Below are 17837 nucleotides of genomic sequence, written 5' to 3' on the forward strand. Positions count from 1 at the left end.
CTTCATCTTGAACTCATTATCCCCCCTCGGTTCTCTTCAAGCCGCCTGAAAGCCAAATTAGTACCATGCAGAGGGGTAGGAACATGTGCTGCCAGGACCCAGACCAGACGAAGAGGATGGGAGGATGACTATGTACGTTCTAATCCAACTCAGCACACACACACACACACACACACACACACAGACACACACACACACACTCTGTACACTAATCCACATACTCTAATCAAAGGCATACTTGGACACAACAGGGAAGGTGGAGCTGACAATATTAATGAGCGAAGGAATATGTCCGGAAGCTGTGTGTGTATTGGTGTATGTGTGTTAGTGTATGTGTGATTGCTCGCATGCTAGTATGAGTAAACGTTTGATATAGATGCGGCCGCATGCATGGGTGTGTGCGCTTGTGTCTTAAGGGCGTCTTGTGTGTGCTTGCCAAGGAAAAGATGTGCGAGGCAGCATCACATATTGTCTGTCTGAGCTTGAGAGTCTGTATGTGCACGCACGCATTCCTTCATACTCGTGCTCACGTGTTTGTGCTGAGAGGCCCGGTTTCAAGTCCTCGCCTAGTGATGTGAACATGGAGCGTTGAAAGGTCATTATTTTGATTTCAGAGGAGAGAGTGTGGGGAAAGCGGCACATACTGCATTCAGACAGCCCCGGCTTTTGGACGAGGCAGTATTAAGCACTGCATGAGGCGTCTGAAGGTTGAAATAACACTGATGTGTGGTCTCATTACAGTAGACAGTGTACGGTAATTGCACAGTAATTACTTACTCATTATCCTCAGGGAGCTCAAGTCCAGACGAACTTTGTGGAAGAGTGTGTATCCCGCTGCGGAGTAGTCGTTCCTACAGTCGCAGTCCTGTCTTCGGCTGCCGTTATACGGACATTCAAAGGGGTTCAGCAACCTTTGTATTAAGGACAATGAATATCAGGACAAACACAATATTTTATACACATGCAACATGCAGAACAGTCACTCTGATTTACACATCACATTTGAAGCTACACTGAGTCACAGCTCAAGTGGCTATCAGTCATCGCTCCATCATACACACCTGTGCCCATACACTTCAGAGTAGTTGTCTGTCTGACCGCTACGCAAGGTCACATACTCCTTGGGGAAATCAGTCTGCATCTCCGCACAGTAAATCTGAGGCCAGACACATTGAGACAACAGATGAGAGGCTGTGGGGAAGAAGCAGGTTGAGTCATGATGTGTGCGGGAGCAATTCTGACAGAGCAGACACACCTGTAGGATCCGGGACTTGACTTTGAGATAGTATTCCCCATCTATCTTCACACCTAGTCTCATCTGGATCTCTCGGCAGGACGTGAACAACTGGCCTGGAAGAAGAAATATGAGTGGAGGAAGGAGAGGTTTTAGTGCAAGGAAGCAAAGAAACAGGAAACATTGACACTGAAGTCTGCCACCACCTCTGAAAGTCATGATTTTTAGCCACTCTACTTGTGCAAGCCAGTCAATAAATCTGTCGTCAACAAACGCCAGAAAGATTGCAAAAGCTAATAAATGAAACACTATGAGAAAGGGTTGAAACCTGTCTCTCGTCTTCTTAAATGAGAGCTGTTGTAAGTGTCTCATTATTTGTGTTGCCTCCTCTGTTTTCCCACAGCGCTGTAGAGCTCATATCACGCTGATTCGCTGATTAGCTGATTAGCATTAATACTTGACCGCAGAACTGGCTGTCACCCGAGCATATCATTTTAATTTCGGCAGTGCCTGACTTGGCAGAAGCCAAGTCGGGAATGAACAGCCCAATGCGCCAGTACTGAAACATCTGAAATGTGGGGGAGTGAACTTACAAACTTTGGCCTACTGCCGGATTTTACAACGCTTGCAAGTTCACAATGATGGCTGCCTCGGCCCCTTCACACAACCCTGAGGCGTTTTGACAGACTGTCCGTTTCACAATTTGTAGAAAACTGCTGACTGTCTATTTATTGTTCCACTAAGTAATCACTCCAAGAGGCTTTAAGTGGAGGCCGCTGTTCTGCGTAATGTGTTAAACCAAAGCAAAAAGTTTAGCTTCTATAAACGCAATCAGATACGGTACTTGGTTGCCATACACAGCACAGTCAATTTAATACCATCGCTCTACACATTCCTGGTTGGCAGTAAACACTGCATGGATCAGAAAAGCTGGATAAGATGGTAGAAGTTTTGACAAACACCTCTGGGTATTTAAAATTAAGGAAGATGAGAAGAGAAGAGTTTGACTCACATTCTCTGTCTTGACATGCAGCTTGAGACTCGGGTCTTTCTGAGGGACGGCAGTGTTTGGACGGTTGTCCTTTGGAGGTCACACACTCCACTCTGCGCTCCATCACGCCTGCCCCGCAGGTCTGAGAGCACTGGCATACACACAAAAGCATTCAATTACACAGCTACACAACAATTAACAAATAAGCTGTAACCAGATTCAAATCCACAAATGAGATTTATTAGCAGAACCGTAAAATGCACAAGTCATCAAAATGTTTTGTGAAAACAGCGATTAGCTAGAGAGGATTTCTCACAGCCTAACAAGCGTTTTCTGTTTCACCTTGCTCCATGGGCCAACTTTCCAGTAGGCTGTGTGCGCGCAGTCCCTGAGGAGGCATGGTCGGGTGCCAGGAGGGTGGGGCTCAGGGCAGTGGGTGCTGGCAGAGGAGGACTGGGCAGCAGCATACGGGCGCAGAGCCTGAGAGGAGGGCATCACGGAGCAGGAGACTATACGCTGCTGGTAGCCCACACCGCAGCTGGCAGAGCACTGAGCCACACACAGGTACACACACATTGACAATGACTAACATGAGAAAATGTTTGTGTAATATAAGAGCAGTAATATCAAATACAGAAGTGGATTTCTTCATCTGGGCCTCAGTGGTACTAATGTATTATTAGGGTTCCAGCTTACAAAATGTGAGGATTTGCTACTTTTCTTTGTTTTATATGATTTTACATTGAATGCTTTTAGGGTTTTGAACTGTTGTATGGATGAGCCAATCAATCCGAAGACAGTAGAACAAAGCTCATCTTCTTTTATTCCTACCTGTGACCATTCGCCTGTAATCCACATGTAGTGGCAGGGAGCGCCTTTGCAGGGCTGGAGTGATGGTGGCTGGGACGACGGCTCACAGTAATCATCCTGGACGGGTGTCATCCCGGGGCCCATGCACCCTACCTTCCTGCTTCTCACGCCTTCTCCACAGGTTGCATTACACTACAAGGAAAATGTAACACGGGAAGAAATCAGTAAGAGTGAAGAAGAGTTGGCAGAGGGGGGGCAGTGTTGTACTTTCAGCAACAGCATCACTGACTTCTCAGACTCCTGCTTGCCTCTTTAGCTCTCCAAATGGACACTCCTTATTATGTGAAGGTTTGCACAAGCAGAGAAAATTAAGTGCTGTGTCACAATGGCAACATTAGCTCTTAAGGAACACAATCCCAAACATGTGCTGTGGTTAACATAAAAGATAAAAGTTAAGCTGGTTTCCCTCAGGCCCAGAAATGGTTTATAGGAGCATTTAAAAGTAATGATATGGACCAGAATCTTAAAATTAATTCATGTAAAAAGTCTGCTGTGTGTGGATTTTATGACAATGTCTTTGTATTTCATGAGAACAGACAAGATTTCAGGGCCAAACTGTGAAAGAAATTAGGCTGTAAGTTCTCGAGGCAACACAGCCAGGAATCTGAACACTGCAAACATTCCTCCAGCAGGAGGATAAAGCGCTATGTCCCTACATGGTGCCCCTCTTTTATGCCTCACTTTCGAGGACAAAGCACGGCACATTAAAGAAAGATGAGCAAAAGAAAAAACTGTGCTAGCGTGACACAGAACAGTGATGTTCAGCAGGACAAAAGGGATGATGGCCATCGGTACTTCGAGGTTTGTTGTAATTTACCGACTGATGGTTATCACCAAAGCCCTCACGGCTGACACAAGAGAGCAAGAGTACCTGCAGGTCGTCCATTTAATGGTGCAGAGAAAGAGAGGAAGGGCAGAGATCTCAGCCAATAAAAACCTTAATAAGACGGCTAAACATCTGTTCATCTTTCTCACACTAGGAGACTGAGAGCAAGGAAGGGTGTTGGGGGGGGGGGTTAGTAGACTGGAAGAGAGAGAAGGAATGAGCCTGTACTTACTTGCTCCCATTCACCAGCGACCCAAGTGTAATGTGTGCATTCTGCAGTTTGGCATGGACGGACAATGGCAGGACGCTGGTTAGCATCACATAGATCCTCTCTGACCCGTCCAGTGCCTTTTAGTCTGCAGTAAACATCCCGGTTCTGAACTCCGGCTCCACAGGTGACAGAACACTAGTAGAACAGACACAGAACACACATCTGATTGAGGAAAGGGCAATTTAAACTCAATTTAAACTAAAAGAAAAAACTTGATGACGTCATCAGGGTTACAAATCTGCGTTACAAACTGAAGAGTGGGGTTTAAAAGAAGTGGGCATTGAAGAGGTGTGGGGGGGGGGTCTGAGTTGCATTATGGGAAATGTAGAATCCAGTGTGTTTGGAGTTTGACCAATACTATGAACTAAAGTCAGGAAATGTCGCCTTTTGCTGCTTTGATTTTTTCGACCAGTCTTTTTTAAACCTGTCTCTTGTGAATCCCCAACTTTATGAAAGTCCAGTACTGAATGCTGAAGAGCCCCTTTAAAGTGAGACTATGCAATTACAGGATAATTGCACATTGAATTCCACTTCATTTCCCAAGAGTCAGTTTCTTTACAGACCTCATTATTAGGGGACCTGGCTGAGAGCGACTGGAACGCATGGGTGTATCGTTTGCTGCAAATTAGTCCCAGTGGCTAACCTGATCATAAAATCAGCAAACTGACTCCGTAATGTTGGTCAAACAACAAAATCTATATCTATATATCTCAAATTCTATATCTAACATGAGCCACCATAAGCTACTGGTCATAACAGACCAATATCATACTCACTTTAATGTGATAATGCTTTAACATGTTTGTTTGGTCTGCAGTGTCTGAGTTACTGCTTTGATGCTCCTGAATAACGTACTTAATAAATCCAAAGCCAGTTTGTTGCTTCTTTGTGAGACGTATATCTGGGGTCACACAAAGGTCTATCTCAAACATCTCTTTGATGTGCTTTGAGAAGCATACCTGCATACTGAGGAAGCACTAAGGCTCGAGCTGATCCGAGCCTGATTTCTCTCTAACTCTCCTACAGACCTCAAAGAACAGTGCCAGGCCTCAGCGATTTCACACAGTCAGAAAATCTGCGCATTATACAACGAGTATCAAATTTCCCGAAAACTTCCAGATGTATTTGTGTTGTCCGCTTCTCACTGCAGTTGTGTGTTATCATTACAGACTGTGTGGTTGAATGTGAAGGGTCAAGTCCTTGAGTTTGGAAAGAGAACAAAAAGCACCATAGGAAATCTGACCTTCAAATAAAAAAATGGCTTTTTTTAATCTTACAAAGCATGAAAATAGAACCTGCTGTTAAAGTGATTACAGTCACTGTTAACTGCTACAGCTCAACCTGATTCTCTTTTCCTGCAGACCTGTAGTCCTTTTATCAGAGACAGAGGGGACATCATGAAACTATAGATATAGGGGACTATTTTATTTCATGACAGTGTTGAGTGATCCTCACCAGACCTTAAAGGGTCAGTTCACCCAAATTACAAAGCATATTTTCTCACTTATCTAGCAATACAGATCATTTTGGTTTTTGCCCAGCTTGTGAGATATCCACGATTTCTGATACCACTCCAATACAGTGGATGCAAATCGAATTTTATTTGTGCTGCTCAAAGCATTGAAAAATTAAATTTGAAAACTCCAACAACAATGTGCCTTTTCAAAATGTATCCCTTTAACTCTGGATAATCCACAAGACACACTGAAAAGTGATGTCTTTGTACCGAAGAAATAGACCCTATAAAAACTGTTGACAGACTGATTCCAGTAAAAGGGAACACTGTTTTCTGTTTTTGTGATGTCTTTTCAATGCTGGATGTCCAAATAAAATGTTGTTCACCTCCATTGTATTAGAGGCAGATATTATAGAGACAGATATGTGAGAAACATCTCTCTAACAGCAGTAGTAAAAGGATTCTTGTGTCCTTGGCTCAATGTGCAGTCTGCACCCCCCCAGCTCCTCTAACATGTTGCCCATTACACCCCTAGTCAGAGGGGACTGAGAGGGCCGGGTAGCTGTGGAATAACTCAAACAGTGGGTGCTGAGGTTTCAAAGTTGTCACATGGATGGATATTAAGATATAAAACATGTCTTTATGCTCTAGTTGAGGATTTCACGGTTGCCGGTGGTATGTGGAGGAAGATGATTGCTTCCAGACGAGCGGGAGAGAGTGAGAGGGGAGGAGGACACCCTTAAAGAAGAGTGGGGAGTGGTAGGAGCCTTGTGGAGGGAGGCAGATGAGGGTCTTCATGAACCATTTGGGATTTAACAGCCACTTGGAGATGAGGAGAGATATGTTAGATTTTCAAACAGGAGATGAAACGATTTTTTTCTCAGAATGGTTTGGTTTTCCAGCCCACGACTTTATCGTTTTGGTTCACTCTCACTTAGCAATATCAACTTAAAAGTTGATAATATGTCAGTGATGTGTTCACAGATGTTTCCCAAAAAAATCAAATATTGCAGGTTTAAGGGGCAACCAACGCAAGCTCTCTGTATTATTGTGTTTTTGAACACACAGTAGGCTTGTTCCTCAGGGTAATCTGTCAGAGCATGACAAAGAGCATGACAAAGCGTTCCTCCTTTCAGTCTGCTCTACCACTTGTGATAAATTCTGTTTGGAATATTTTCCTCCCTGTGGGAACTCGACATGACTTTGAGCCAAAACTGATTTGCGGCTGCATGCATCTCCTCTTGGTAGCAGATATCACGTCTGTGTGGTCGGCTCCACGATGACTGTGACCTCAACCCCCCTAGTGACTCCTCTATGTGCGGCCTTTGCACTGCCAGAGTCTGGTTGCACTAGTGTACAATGGTACAGAAACCTGCTGTGCTTCAGGACGTATGTCATTCTTAACATCATGCTTTCATCTGTGTGGGAGGCCAAGATCAGCTGCATCAGCAGCAACTCTGGATCTCCATGTTTACTGCGTTTCATTAAGAGAGCGTATTATGGTTTTGAGCAACAAACAAATTTGTGATAAGATTTAGTGTATGGAATGTGTTTTGCATGAACAAGCTTTTTGTGTGTCATGCAACATACAGTGCTCTTGAAACATGCTGGTCAATGTGTGGTCTGACGAAAAGCTTCAAAAGAAGATCTCGCTCAGCATAAAGCTGTACTGCAGATTACACTACACAACTATTTCAACATTTTGTCTGAATATTTTAAAATGTGAAGTGCACTACATAAACAGTTTTATAAATCCAGCCTGTGGTGTTTAGTTCACACTTGAGGAAATGACACATTACTCTTGAACAAGAATAAACTGAGTGGTGATTGGACAGGTGCTCTTTGTGTACATGTCCTACATCTGCAGCCTCTGGGAAGCCTTCGGCTGTGTTTGTGCTTGTGTCTCAGCTGCTAGCAGCAGTTACTGTTAGTACGGTCCCTGGGAGGCCTGGGCTATTTTGTGAGTCAGAGGAGATGGCGAGAAGAGCAAACATACCTCCCTCCACCTGTTGGCCTTCCAACTGGGGCATCCCCGAGCCCGACAGGCCTTCTGTGTCCGCGGCTGAGGCAGATGACTGCAGTGCTCCCCCTCTATTTTGGTTTGGTTCTGATAAACACAGGCTATCTCCCGCTGCTTGGTCCCCCGGCCACAACTCACTGAACACTGGAGAGGGAAGAGGAGAGAAGGGGGATGGGTGGAGAATGAGAGAAAAGCAGGGCATATTAGCAAAGTCCTGTTGAAGATCAAAAGTCTCAATCTCTACTGACAGTGGTATAAACACTAAAGTTGTATTTTGATGTAATGAATTTATTGGCTGTAGGGGATTTTCTAAAACACATTAAGTGAATAGAAAAGGAAAGAACGTATTTTGTAGAAAAAAGTTCCAATAGCAAGGTGTAGGGATTATCCAGATTAACCAGGGCACTGTTTTTGAAAAGACACATTGCTGTTGAATATTCAAATGTAATATTTCAATGCTGTGGGAACCAAAAAATAAAATTCTGTTTGCCTCCAGAGAACGTAGACACTCAGGGAATCAACAGAGCCATAGACGTAAACAATGTTTCTCTCAGTACTACATATACGGCATTTAGACCTCAACATAAGAGCACTCAGTCCAACAGCCTCCTGGTTGCATTTCATGGCCAAGTGAACACACTGCAAACAAACAGAACCAAACAACTTAAACGGATTTCACCAAAACCTTTTGTCAAACACTCACACACTGATGGAATGCAGCCAACTATTTAACCTGTAAACAGAGGAATTACTTTTAGGGCTGCTGTGAACGGCAGAGGCCGAGGCAAGAGGAAGAAGAGATGCAGAGCGAAACATGGATGCATGCGCATGGCGAGACAATCATCTGGTACGAATAAGGAGCACAGAAATACTTCAGGAGAGCTCGAGAGACGACGATGAAGAAGGAAAAAAAACATGAATAAAAACCAGACACCCTGATGAAAGCTCTGAAAATGGCCTTTGCCTGAGATTGTAGATGAAAATATTCTAGTCTTCGGTCCCCATGAGGCCAGACAGCAATTAGGGCGTCCGCTATTTCTGCTTGACGAGTGAGCGCCCCCATACAAAGCCACTCCAAAAATGGGGTGCTGGAATCGAATACACAAGACGAGGAGAGTTACATTTTGTCTTAGCATATTTTCCAGTCCAGATAATAAACATAATATTGTATTGTCCTCTAATTATGATCTCAGAATGTTGCATAACACCAAACACATGATTTTTTTTCCTGTGTGCTCATAGTACTGATCATACTACAGATGATGGACCATGGAAAGAAAGAACCTACATTCTCAAATGTCTTGAGGATTTTGTCTTTCCTTTCCTTTCTCCAGTTTCTAGGAGCTAAAAGGCATTTTTCTCGGTTAAAAAATCTAAACATCTACTGATCAAGGTTTGAGTGTCCATTTGATCCCTTTAAACAAAGCCACCTCCAGCCTTTTCTTCTTAAGTGTGCTGCAGGCTGTGGTTGACACTGCACACACATGCATCATACACATTGTAATTACATTGGCATTTTAAACACAGGGCTGGCTCAGCTGACGGAGAACATCAAAGCCAAGGCTGGAGCTGAGTGACTAGTCCTGAGGATGGCAGATTCACATACCCACTGCACACTCACTCAAAAATGATAACAGAACTCCCTCTACCTCAGACAAGAGCAGAGACAGGCAAACATGTTGGGGGGGGGGGGGGGGGGGGGGCTAGCCCCTCCTCACTGCTGTAAAAGCAGGAGGAAAAAAAAGAGAAAAAAAAGGGAGGAAGAAAGGAAATCGCAGCCATACGGGCTATGCTCCCCCAGCTGAACTGTATCTGCATTTTAACGGGAGAAAAGACGCTATATGGCGATGTGCTCCTCCCTCTACCCTGCCAACCTCATCTGTCAGCCATTAGTTAATCAAGGCTGGTAACACAGAGCACAGGGAGCTGGCACAGCTCGTGGGACCAGAGGACAGCTTCACCTCTGAGAGCAAGAAGAGGGCAAGGACCCAAGGACCTCTGCTTCACCGAAGTACAGCTGGGCTGCTTCACTCACCAGCACTCACTCAGGTAAGACTATTCCACTTATCACTTACTTTCAGCCGCTACAAGTGTGACAAGTTAGCTGCTTTATTCTCTTAAAACGTAGTGGTTCCTGTGTTTGGAGAATGTCAAATTTAAAAAGGATGTTTGCAAGTCTTTTAAAAGTTGGTGCCTGATTATTATGTCGTTTATCTGAACTTCTATATGTGTCACATTCAATTCAAACAGGTTATGTTGGTGCTCTGGTGTTACTCTAATGTGTTGCTGAGGTATGAGAGTGTTTTGAATGTACGGGAAAAAAATCACAGGGTCACTTTAACATGAAGGAGAGGAACTCCTTGAGAAAAACACACAAATCAATGGGTCTCACGGGAAATGAAACACTCTTGAGACAGATTTGCCCTCCCACGTTGTCCCAGCAATTAATTTCACATGATTAGGTGGGTTAAATCTAGTATAATCCAGTGAGGTTCATCAAGGCATAATGTGGATTACTATGAAGTGGAATGACTCAACCGCTTTAGGCAAAAATTTGAAAATCAGCCAAGTAAAACAGCTTTTGTGAAACAAGTTTCTTTTTGCAAGCAGAACCGAACTTGTGCAGAGAAAGACATAATTGATATTTAAAGCCAAACGTAATGAACAGGCATCTCTTAATCATTCTGCTTAGTGGCTCCAAAGCGGCAGCCTAGATTTGATAGTGTTTCACAGTTCTGGAACAAATCACATAATTGAGTGCTAAACCAGACCCAGCTAATTCATGCTTTTTCTGCATGCCATAAAACCATAAAACAGCCTGGGGAGTTTTGAACATAGATGTCTGATTTTGATTAAATTAAGAAAATATGATTTCATACAGATCATTTCAAACAGGATAATTTTTTTGAGCATTAATGTCTTTGTCTAGGACCGGCAGGCAGCAACTTCAAGATGACCCCACCCACTGCTTTACTGCGAACAGGTAAGCCAATAGGACACATGGAAACTGTTAGGCATCCAAGAGATTAAATATCTGTCACTCAGCCAATATGGCAATCAAAGCAGCTAATACTGTACAGCACCTCACAGAGAAGGTACATTTCTCGAAAGATCAAAACAGATCAAAACTGCTCTGATCATTATGGCCTCAAGCAGTGCATGAAAACATTTATTAGTGTGCGAACTATAATTACGCTATAATTTTTTATTTTGTATGGTGATTAAAGCAAAATTGAGTGTTTTGAAAACAATGGTTTATGTTGGGGCTTAGAAATAAAAAAGACCCTCATAAACATCATAATGTGAGTTTGGCCAAATGTCAGATTTTGCCAGATCAGTGATAAAGATATCCGTGTTTAACCTTATTGTTTGACATGCTGGTTTATTCCTAAATTTCAGCTTGTTTCTTAACTACTATGCTGACGTCGTGCAAAATAATGAAACAACTTGTATTATGAAACAAAATCTGCTAATAGGACTACAGCCAAGTAAGTAATATCCCGTAAAGGTTTAGAAATAATTATGCATTATTAAGTACTTAGACCACAAATGAGTTTTTTTGTTGTATGTTTTCTATATTTAGTGGTTCTAAGTGAGACCATGTCTTAAAATGTGAGAGCCAAGGTCGAATTCCGATCACATTGCAGCACGTTCACAATGCAAGATGGTAATACCAAGCATATGGTAACTGTAGCTACATAGACTCTTCAAAGGAGCTTAGTGCTGACCTGGAACAAGAACAAACTTGCATGAGGAGACTGTGAAGGGAGAGCAGAATTATACCCTGGGCTACATGTTGTCAAGCTTGTGAGATGAAGAATCTTCAAACAGAAGGTAACTGCTCTATATGGTCAACCGTGCTCATGCAAAATCTTAATTTATCTGTACACCAAATGAAGCAAGGAGCAAATAGTAATAGTTGGGAACAGAATGCACTTTAAGATAGCGTCATGTCTTTTGTTATAGCTTCATCAGCATCACCATGCTCCCTGGTGCATAGATTAAACTGCAAATCACAATAAGGAGACAAAGAGGGAGGAAGATAAAAGGTCACAGAACCTTCATGCTGCTTTTCTGTTCATGGTCTTGTTCTGCAGGGAGGTTTCAAAGACAGAAGTCAAAACAACACATGTTGTCAACATGGGAACAGCTGGTAAGAGCGGCGTCATGGGGTAGAGGAATGTCAAGAGTCATAGATCTTTTATCCATCAGGCCAAAATAGCCAACCAGACGTGTTTGAAACCACGCACAGGAGCAGTGTGAAATCCTAACATTTATATATCCAACTCACCACACGCTAACCTTTACTAAATTTACCCATGACCAATCTCACAAGATGCTTTCAAGTATAGAAATCATTCAATGAATTCAAACAAAGTATACGCAAAAATATCCATATATCCATGCAAAATATCTTTTCTTCAAAATCTTTTGCTGACAGAACAGTATAGTGAGTTTCAGATGTGACATGTTGATTTTGCCATATTATTCATCCCAGGATGGGACTGATTGTGTGATGTGGAAATAATTTCCTGCCCCTGTCAGTGCAGTTCCTGACAGACAGTCAGCTGCAGGAGCTGCAGCGTACTTCTGATTGACTAAAACTAAACAGTATATTCCGCACTCCATGCCAAAGTATGACTTTGCCATCTTTAAAGAGTTAAATAAACAACCGGTTGAGTAGCCATATACAGTTTCTTCATCACGGTTTCCTTTTTAAGTCAACACCACTCAGAAAAGATACACCAAGCAACCATAAGTCAAAACGAAATGACAAAACAGCCGACTTTTTCCGTCTGTCTAAACATTCCACTGAGAACTTTTTCCATAACTATGTTATGCTGAAACATCCAGCACTTCTCGAATCAGTACTCTGCTACAGATGGGGTAAATGAGGAATAACTATGGAAAAGATAGAAAAAAAATAATTGTTGATGACAGAACTTGAAAAGTACAAACAGCAGAGCAGCCGTAAAGTTTTTAAGTAGTGACCTTTGACACAGGAGATTCAAGTCTGAGTCCCTCTTCCTGCTAAATGTAACACAGCTGCTTTTCTAATCTGTCATAGCACAGCTTGCGTACAGGGAAGTATGGAAAAAAAAAAAGTGGAAGACCCTGACCTTGCATTTACAAGAAACAAAAACATAAAAATATAAAGCAAGTGATGCAAGAGAAGGAGAACAACATAGTATTACATTGTTTTTGTAATGGAAAAAAAGATGTGTGTCTCATTACCACATATCCACATGCAGAACACTATTTACAATATTCCTTTCATGGCTCTAAACCTGTATCTGATCTAGGCCAAGTCCATGGGTGACACCAAGTCTTGACATTGGACAAATGCCTCCATTAGCTCCCTGTTACTTAAAGTAGGCTAGAACACCCAATCTATCACTGTCTCTCCCATAAGAGGAGAAAAAGCTCTTTGACAGAGACGTCGAGTCCCACAAACTCCATTTCACTCCATCAACTTGATAGCATCGACCGGCCCAAACAGGACCAGGCCCCATCAAGTCTGACGTGGTGGCCTCATGTGAGAAGAATATACATTTAGGTGGAGTCTAAGAAGCGACTCCTAGAGGCTTAAAACCACTTTATAATTCTTGACTGACGAGTTGAGGAAAAGCAGGCGCTCTGTAACTGTGTCAAAGTGAGGCCATGTTCCCCATCATTCAATGAGCCTGGGGTAGACCAACTTAAATGCTTCCAGACTTTCATGCCCTGTTTCCTCTCATTTCATCTCACTGCATCTGCTCCCAACTCAGATAATCCACAAAATAACATCTACCCTTACTAGATAGGCTCCTCTCTTAATTTCTTCCAATGCCATGCACAAACTCATTGTGGTTCGGACTCAATTCCTTCAGACGGGCTTTGCACCTACTGCTCTCTAAGCTACAGTAAATTGTGAGGATGTTTATGCAAGTGCGGGCAAAGAACATTTATTTTACAGTGTGAAATATGTTAAACTTATCTTCATGTTATCCAACTGCTTGACCTAAAAGAGACTTCCATTCCTAGTGTGAAGGCCAAGCTGTGATCCAAATATTTTGAATCTTCAGATAACATCCCACAGCATCTGGTTTTCTGCCTCCCATGTCTTAATGGTTTGCCAAAATCTGTAGGCCATAGTGCTTGACTTTTAACAAGCAAATCATCAACTGAACTATTTTGCTTTCTCTCAAAGGCCGAAATGAAACATTATCTCCAGACTCAGATTTAAATTAAAGCCATGACAAGAACCATGCTTGTGAGGACCAGGGGGGGGACCTTCAGCCACCGCTTCAATTGCTCACACTCGACTGGCATATGGGCAGGATCAGGAAACACAAGTCCAATGATGTCACGACCAACTGACCCCAGGGTGACAGGTTTGGAGAATGTTCTTGCCCGCTGCCCTCAGGCCAAAGTCAAGTATGTCAATGTTGTGCATGTGGATTTCATTTGAAGCAGCATGATTAGTTCACAGACGTTCAAGCGCAATCCCCCTCCATGGGAAACCAACTCTTGACAGGAAACGGTATGTTTTTGTTAGCAACAAACAGGCATAAATTACTAGCGGTTACCAATTTATCACACACAACCTTATTGTTGCTGCTTGCACATATTTGACATTGACATTACTTTTAAGGTTATTAGCATTAATTAATAACATTTACATTCCTGTTTATGTTGAACTATGTGTCTGCAATCCTAAATTTGTGCAATAAATGTGATAATTGTTTCGTGTCTTTTCTTTTTTTATAAATGACAAATGTTTTTTCATACATGTCATTTACAGTTTCTGAAGCTGTCACTGCAAGATTAGAAGGGTCCAGGGAGAAAATGGAGGCAGATTATTTTGGAGAGACAAACTAAAGCAAAGATTGAATTTGTAAAAGTGCTTTTGGACATTATTGTCCTTCTGTAATTGAAATGTCAAAATAAAAGATTACTCTTCTTGATCAAATGTTTATCAGGAAACAATGCACATTTGTGAATATTGTCAAGATGGTAATATACCATCATTAATAAAGCCATTTCCCTGTTAACAAGTCTTTAGGTTTATTTCCAGGAATGTAGCCTACCTCTGAAACAAGAAAAAATGAAATATTGAAGAAGTGGCTTGGCAAAAATGCCTTACAAGTAATGGTATGCAACAATAAATGTGCTAACTATGTACCCAAGATGGGGTTAAACAGTATACAATAATATAAGATCGTTTGGGATGTTGCAAACTGATGTGATTGATGTTGTTGATGCAAACAAGTGTTTTTATTTAGCACAGAAAAATATTTTGGGGATACTACCAACAGAAGAGGCCATTACAAAACATAAGGTAAGACGTCCTCTGCAGCCATGAGAAATATTTTGACAATGTTATGTAATAAAAGAACGCCCAGACCATTTTATCCTCCTCTGGCCTCTAAAAGAGCCCGTAAACATATGCCGTTTCACTAGGACAATATTACATTTTTGGTTCTATGAAATAATTAAAATATAAAAAAATGGTATGAATGCTTCCTGTTACATATGATAGAAGTCACATGTGTGAATGTAATTCAATAACCGATGTTAGCCTCTGATTTAAGTTGAATCATTTTGATCAATACTTGATGCTACATGTAGCACATGTAGAGCTATATTAAATGAATTCACTGCAGTTAGTTAATTAGAGGTTTCCTATTTTAGAATCTAGTGATATGGTCTATTTTAAGTTGGAGCCTATGGTAAAGTATTTACTTCAATTACTGCATTATTTCAATATACTGTTTAATATTACTTGTCACACAGGTGGTTTAAAAAGCAATTTTAATGTGTGTTTTCCTTCAAAGAATGGCCACTTCCAAAGAAAGCAGGACAATATCAAATACATAATTCAATCAGGAGTTTTATGTAAATACTGGCTTTCTAGGGCTTGCTTTTGGATCTCCTGAACTAAACAACCCTTGCCAGCATGAATTAATTCCAATTATTGTTGTAGTAAAAGTAATACCCCGTCGGTCTCCTGCCAAATGCATTACAGAGAGCTCTATTAATGCAATGGTAAACAGATGTGCCACCCAGCGCCTAAGTTTGATTTGGACTGTGTATGTTTTGAGGTACAAAATAAAATGTTAAAACGCATAAAAGGAAAAGGTCTGTAGTGTTTTTACACTACATTATGCAGAGGTATGTGAAGTACTACAGAAACTATAGAAACAGATTTTAAGTATGCCTCCAAAGACGTATTATTGTAAGGATTACTGAAAAAGGCCGCTAAACAGTCAATTGAAGGTCAAATACCAAAATACCACATAATGACCTATAAGTCAAGTCTTTTCTATGAGCTGTTTACAGTACCTACACACTATATACTACATAAACATACTTTACATGTATTATATGCACATGATTTACCAGAGTATATTAGTGTATTAGAAAGAATAACTGCTGTGTAAACAAAAACTGCTCCCCTGTTAAAGCAATAAACTATATATTCCAAGTATTACTATTTTGCAGTGTACTGTGTCTTATTTTGTTTTCTGATCTTGTAAGGATGTTACCTACAGAGATGTCTGTAGGATTTATATGTGTTCATAACCTACATAACACATGCTGCGCTCTGCCTTTAGAGTATAAAGTAATTACTAAAGTTGTTAAAGGTACAGTCCTGTATTTTGTTTGTCAGTAAAATATTGCATTGAAAAATAACACAAATTTCACAGTTATGTTTCTTTAATAATCTTTACAATGGGAAAAAAGCTAATTCAACATGTTTATGTATTTTTGCATGTGAATGAAATAAATAGCAAAAAGAACAACAACGAACCAAAATATGCAAAAAAAAATAGTGTTGCTCCCTTGAGTTTGGCAACTTTGCACCACAGGGTTAAAAAAAATGAAGGAAGTGGGAGTGAAACTGCCATGGCTGAGGAGTCTTGGTTGTAGTGGAAGTCTTGGTTGACACAGACACAGAGTGAGAGAAGCAAAGAAACAAAGAAGGAGACTGCAGGCGTCCTCACTGAGAGGACACTGACATAAATACAGACCCAACTGCAACACTTCACCTGAAATATGTGTCATGATAATTTTATGTTGCCTTAACCAAAATAAAATTTGGGGTGCTTACGTGTCACATTTTAAATAGTTTGCCTGAATCTGCAAAGCTGCACAACCTCCAAAGTGTTAGAGAGTGCCTGACTCAAAGTCCAACGCATACTGACTGTAAATGGCAAAAGTACTGTGGATCCTGCATTGAGAGCTGTAAGTGTGGCAGGAAAAGTTACTAAAACTCTTAAAGAGTAACTTAACACCAGGCTCAATAGCAGTATTTCACTGCTCTCTCTAGTTAAAAGTCTCAAGCATCTTCAGGTTGGGTGGGGTCAGAAGTGGGTCTAGTCACACCTGTAACCACACCTATCAGTGATGTCATGGTGTGCTGACACACCCTTGAGTACACCTCTACATCACTGCAGCAAGGTGAAGGGTTAAACCACTGGAGGTCAACAAAAACAAGATTTTCTGCTGGTGTTCAGTTGATATTAAAGGCTATAACAAATAAAAGCAATAAGAGCATTGACCATTGACCATTTTGTTAAGTTAATATCTTCACACTTTATACTGCCTGACTAGCCATAGAGAATTAGATGTACGTGATGTCGAAATGCTGTAACCTGCCAAGTAATAGTTTCTACCAGCTAGCCTATCCCGGTGGCATAATATTTTAAGTACGGATTGGAAACAAAGCTGGACCTATATACTGAAAATGTATGTGACTAATTCCAAGTAAAAATGTTTGTTTTTCAATACAACAGGGCCAAAGCCACTCATGCAGGATTGTTACCCATAAGCGTTGCCTATATAGCTTCCCTTGGAGGAGCATGTTGATCTTATATCAATGATCAGGTTACGAGACTGCACTGACTGAAGTGGCAAGCGGGTATTCTTTTAAAAGGCCCCAATCAGTAGTTTTCAGGTGACATGTGTATATAATGACAAATAATTCAAGTAAAGTGTTACATAAGTCTAAACTGGAACAAAATATTAAAGCTGCAACAACTAATAATCTATTGTAAACAAATAAATAAGTTTAATTTGAAAAAAACAAATCCTTCAGAAATACAAAAACTGGCCAAAGGAATAAAGAGACACAGCAACAAATGACCATAACGTTATAAGGAGGAGGTATCTGTGTGCTTTAGTTT

General features: G+C 41.3%; 1 protein-coding gene and 1 long non-coding RNA gene across 4 annotated transcripts in view; one reads left to right on the forward strand and one right to left on the reverse strand.

Annotated features, from left to right (window-relative positions):
* Positions 1–17837, reverse strand: part of LOC139286025 (A disintegrin and metalloproteinase with thrombospondin motifs 20) — a 77557-nt gene that overhangs the window by 1575 nt on the left and 58145 nt on the right. For both annotated transcript variants that reach the window (XM_070906679.1, XM_070906680.1), the window contains 8 exons: positions 7645–7812; positions 4154–4327; positions 3057–3227; positions 2568–2774; positions 2247–2376; positions 1256–1350; positions 1062–1156; positions 778–911 (listed from right to left, as the gene is read on the reverse strand). In XM_070906679.1, the coding sequence (XP_070762780.1) occupies positions 778–911; positions 1062–1156; positions 1256–1350; positions 2247–2376; positions 2568–2774; positions 3057–3227; positions 4154–4327; positions 7645–7812 (1174 nt within the window). The remainder of the gene's footprint in view (positions 1–777; positions 912–1061; positions 1157–1255; positions 1351–2246; positions 2377–2567; positions 2775–3056; positions 3228–4153; positions 4328–7644; positions 7813–17837) is intronic.
* Positions 9482–14683, forward strand: LOC139286026 (uncharacterized). Of its 2 annotated transcripts, none has more exons than XR_011597380.1 (4): positions 9482–9717; positions 10598–10651; positions 13859–14191; positions 14453–14683. It is a non-coding gene; the product is annotated as an uncharacterized lncRNA (long non-coding RNA). The 2 variants fall into 2 exon arrangements; XR_011597379.1 differs by having other exon boundaries at positions 13859–14042.

This window comes from Enoplosus armatus, chromosome 6 (genome assembly GCF_043641665.1).
Source record: "Enoplosus armatus isolate fEnoArm2 chromosome 6, fEnoArm2.hap1, whole genome shotgun sequence".
Lineage (NCBI taxonomy): Eukaryota > Metazoa > Chordata > Actinopteri > Centrarchiformes > Enoplosidae > Enoplosus > Enoplosus armatus.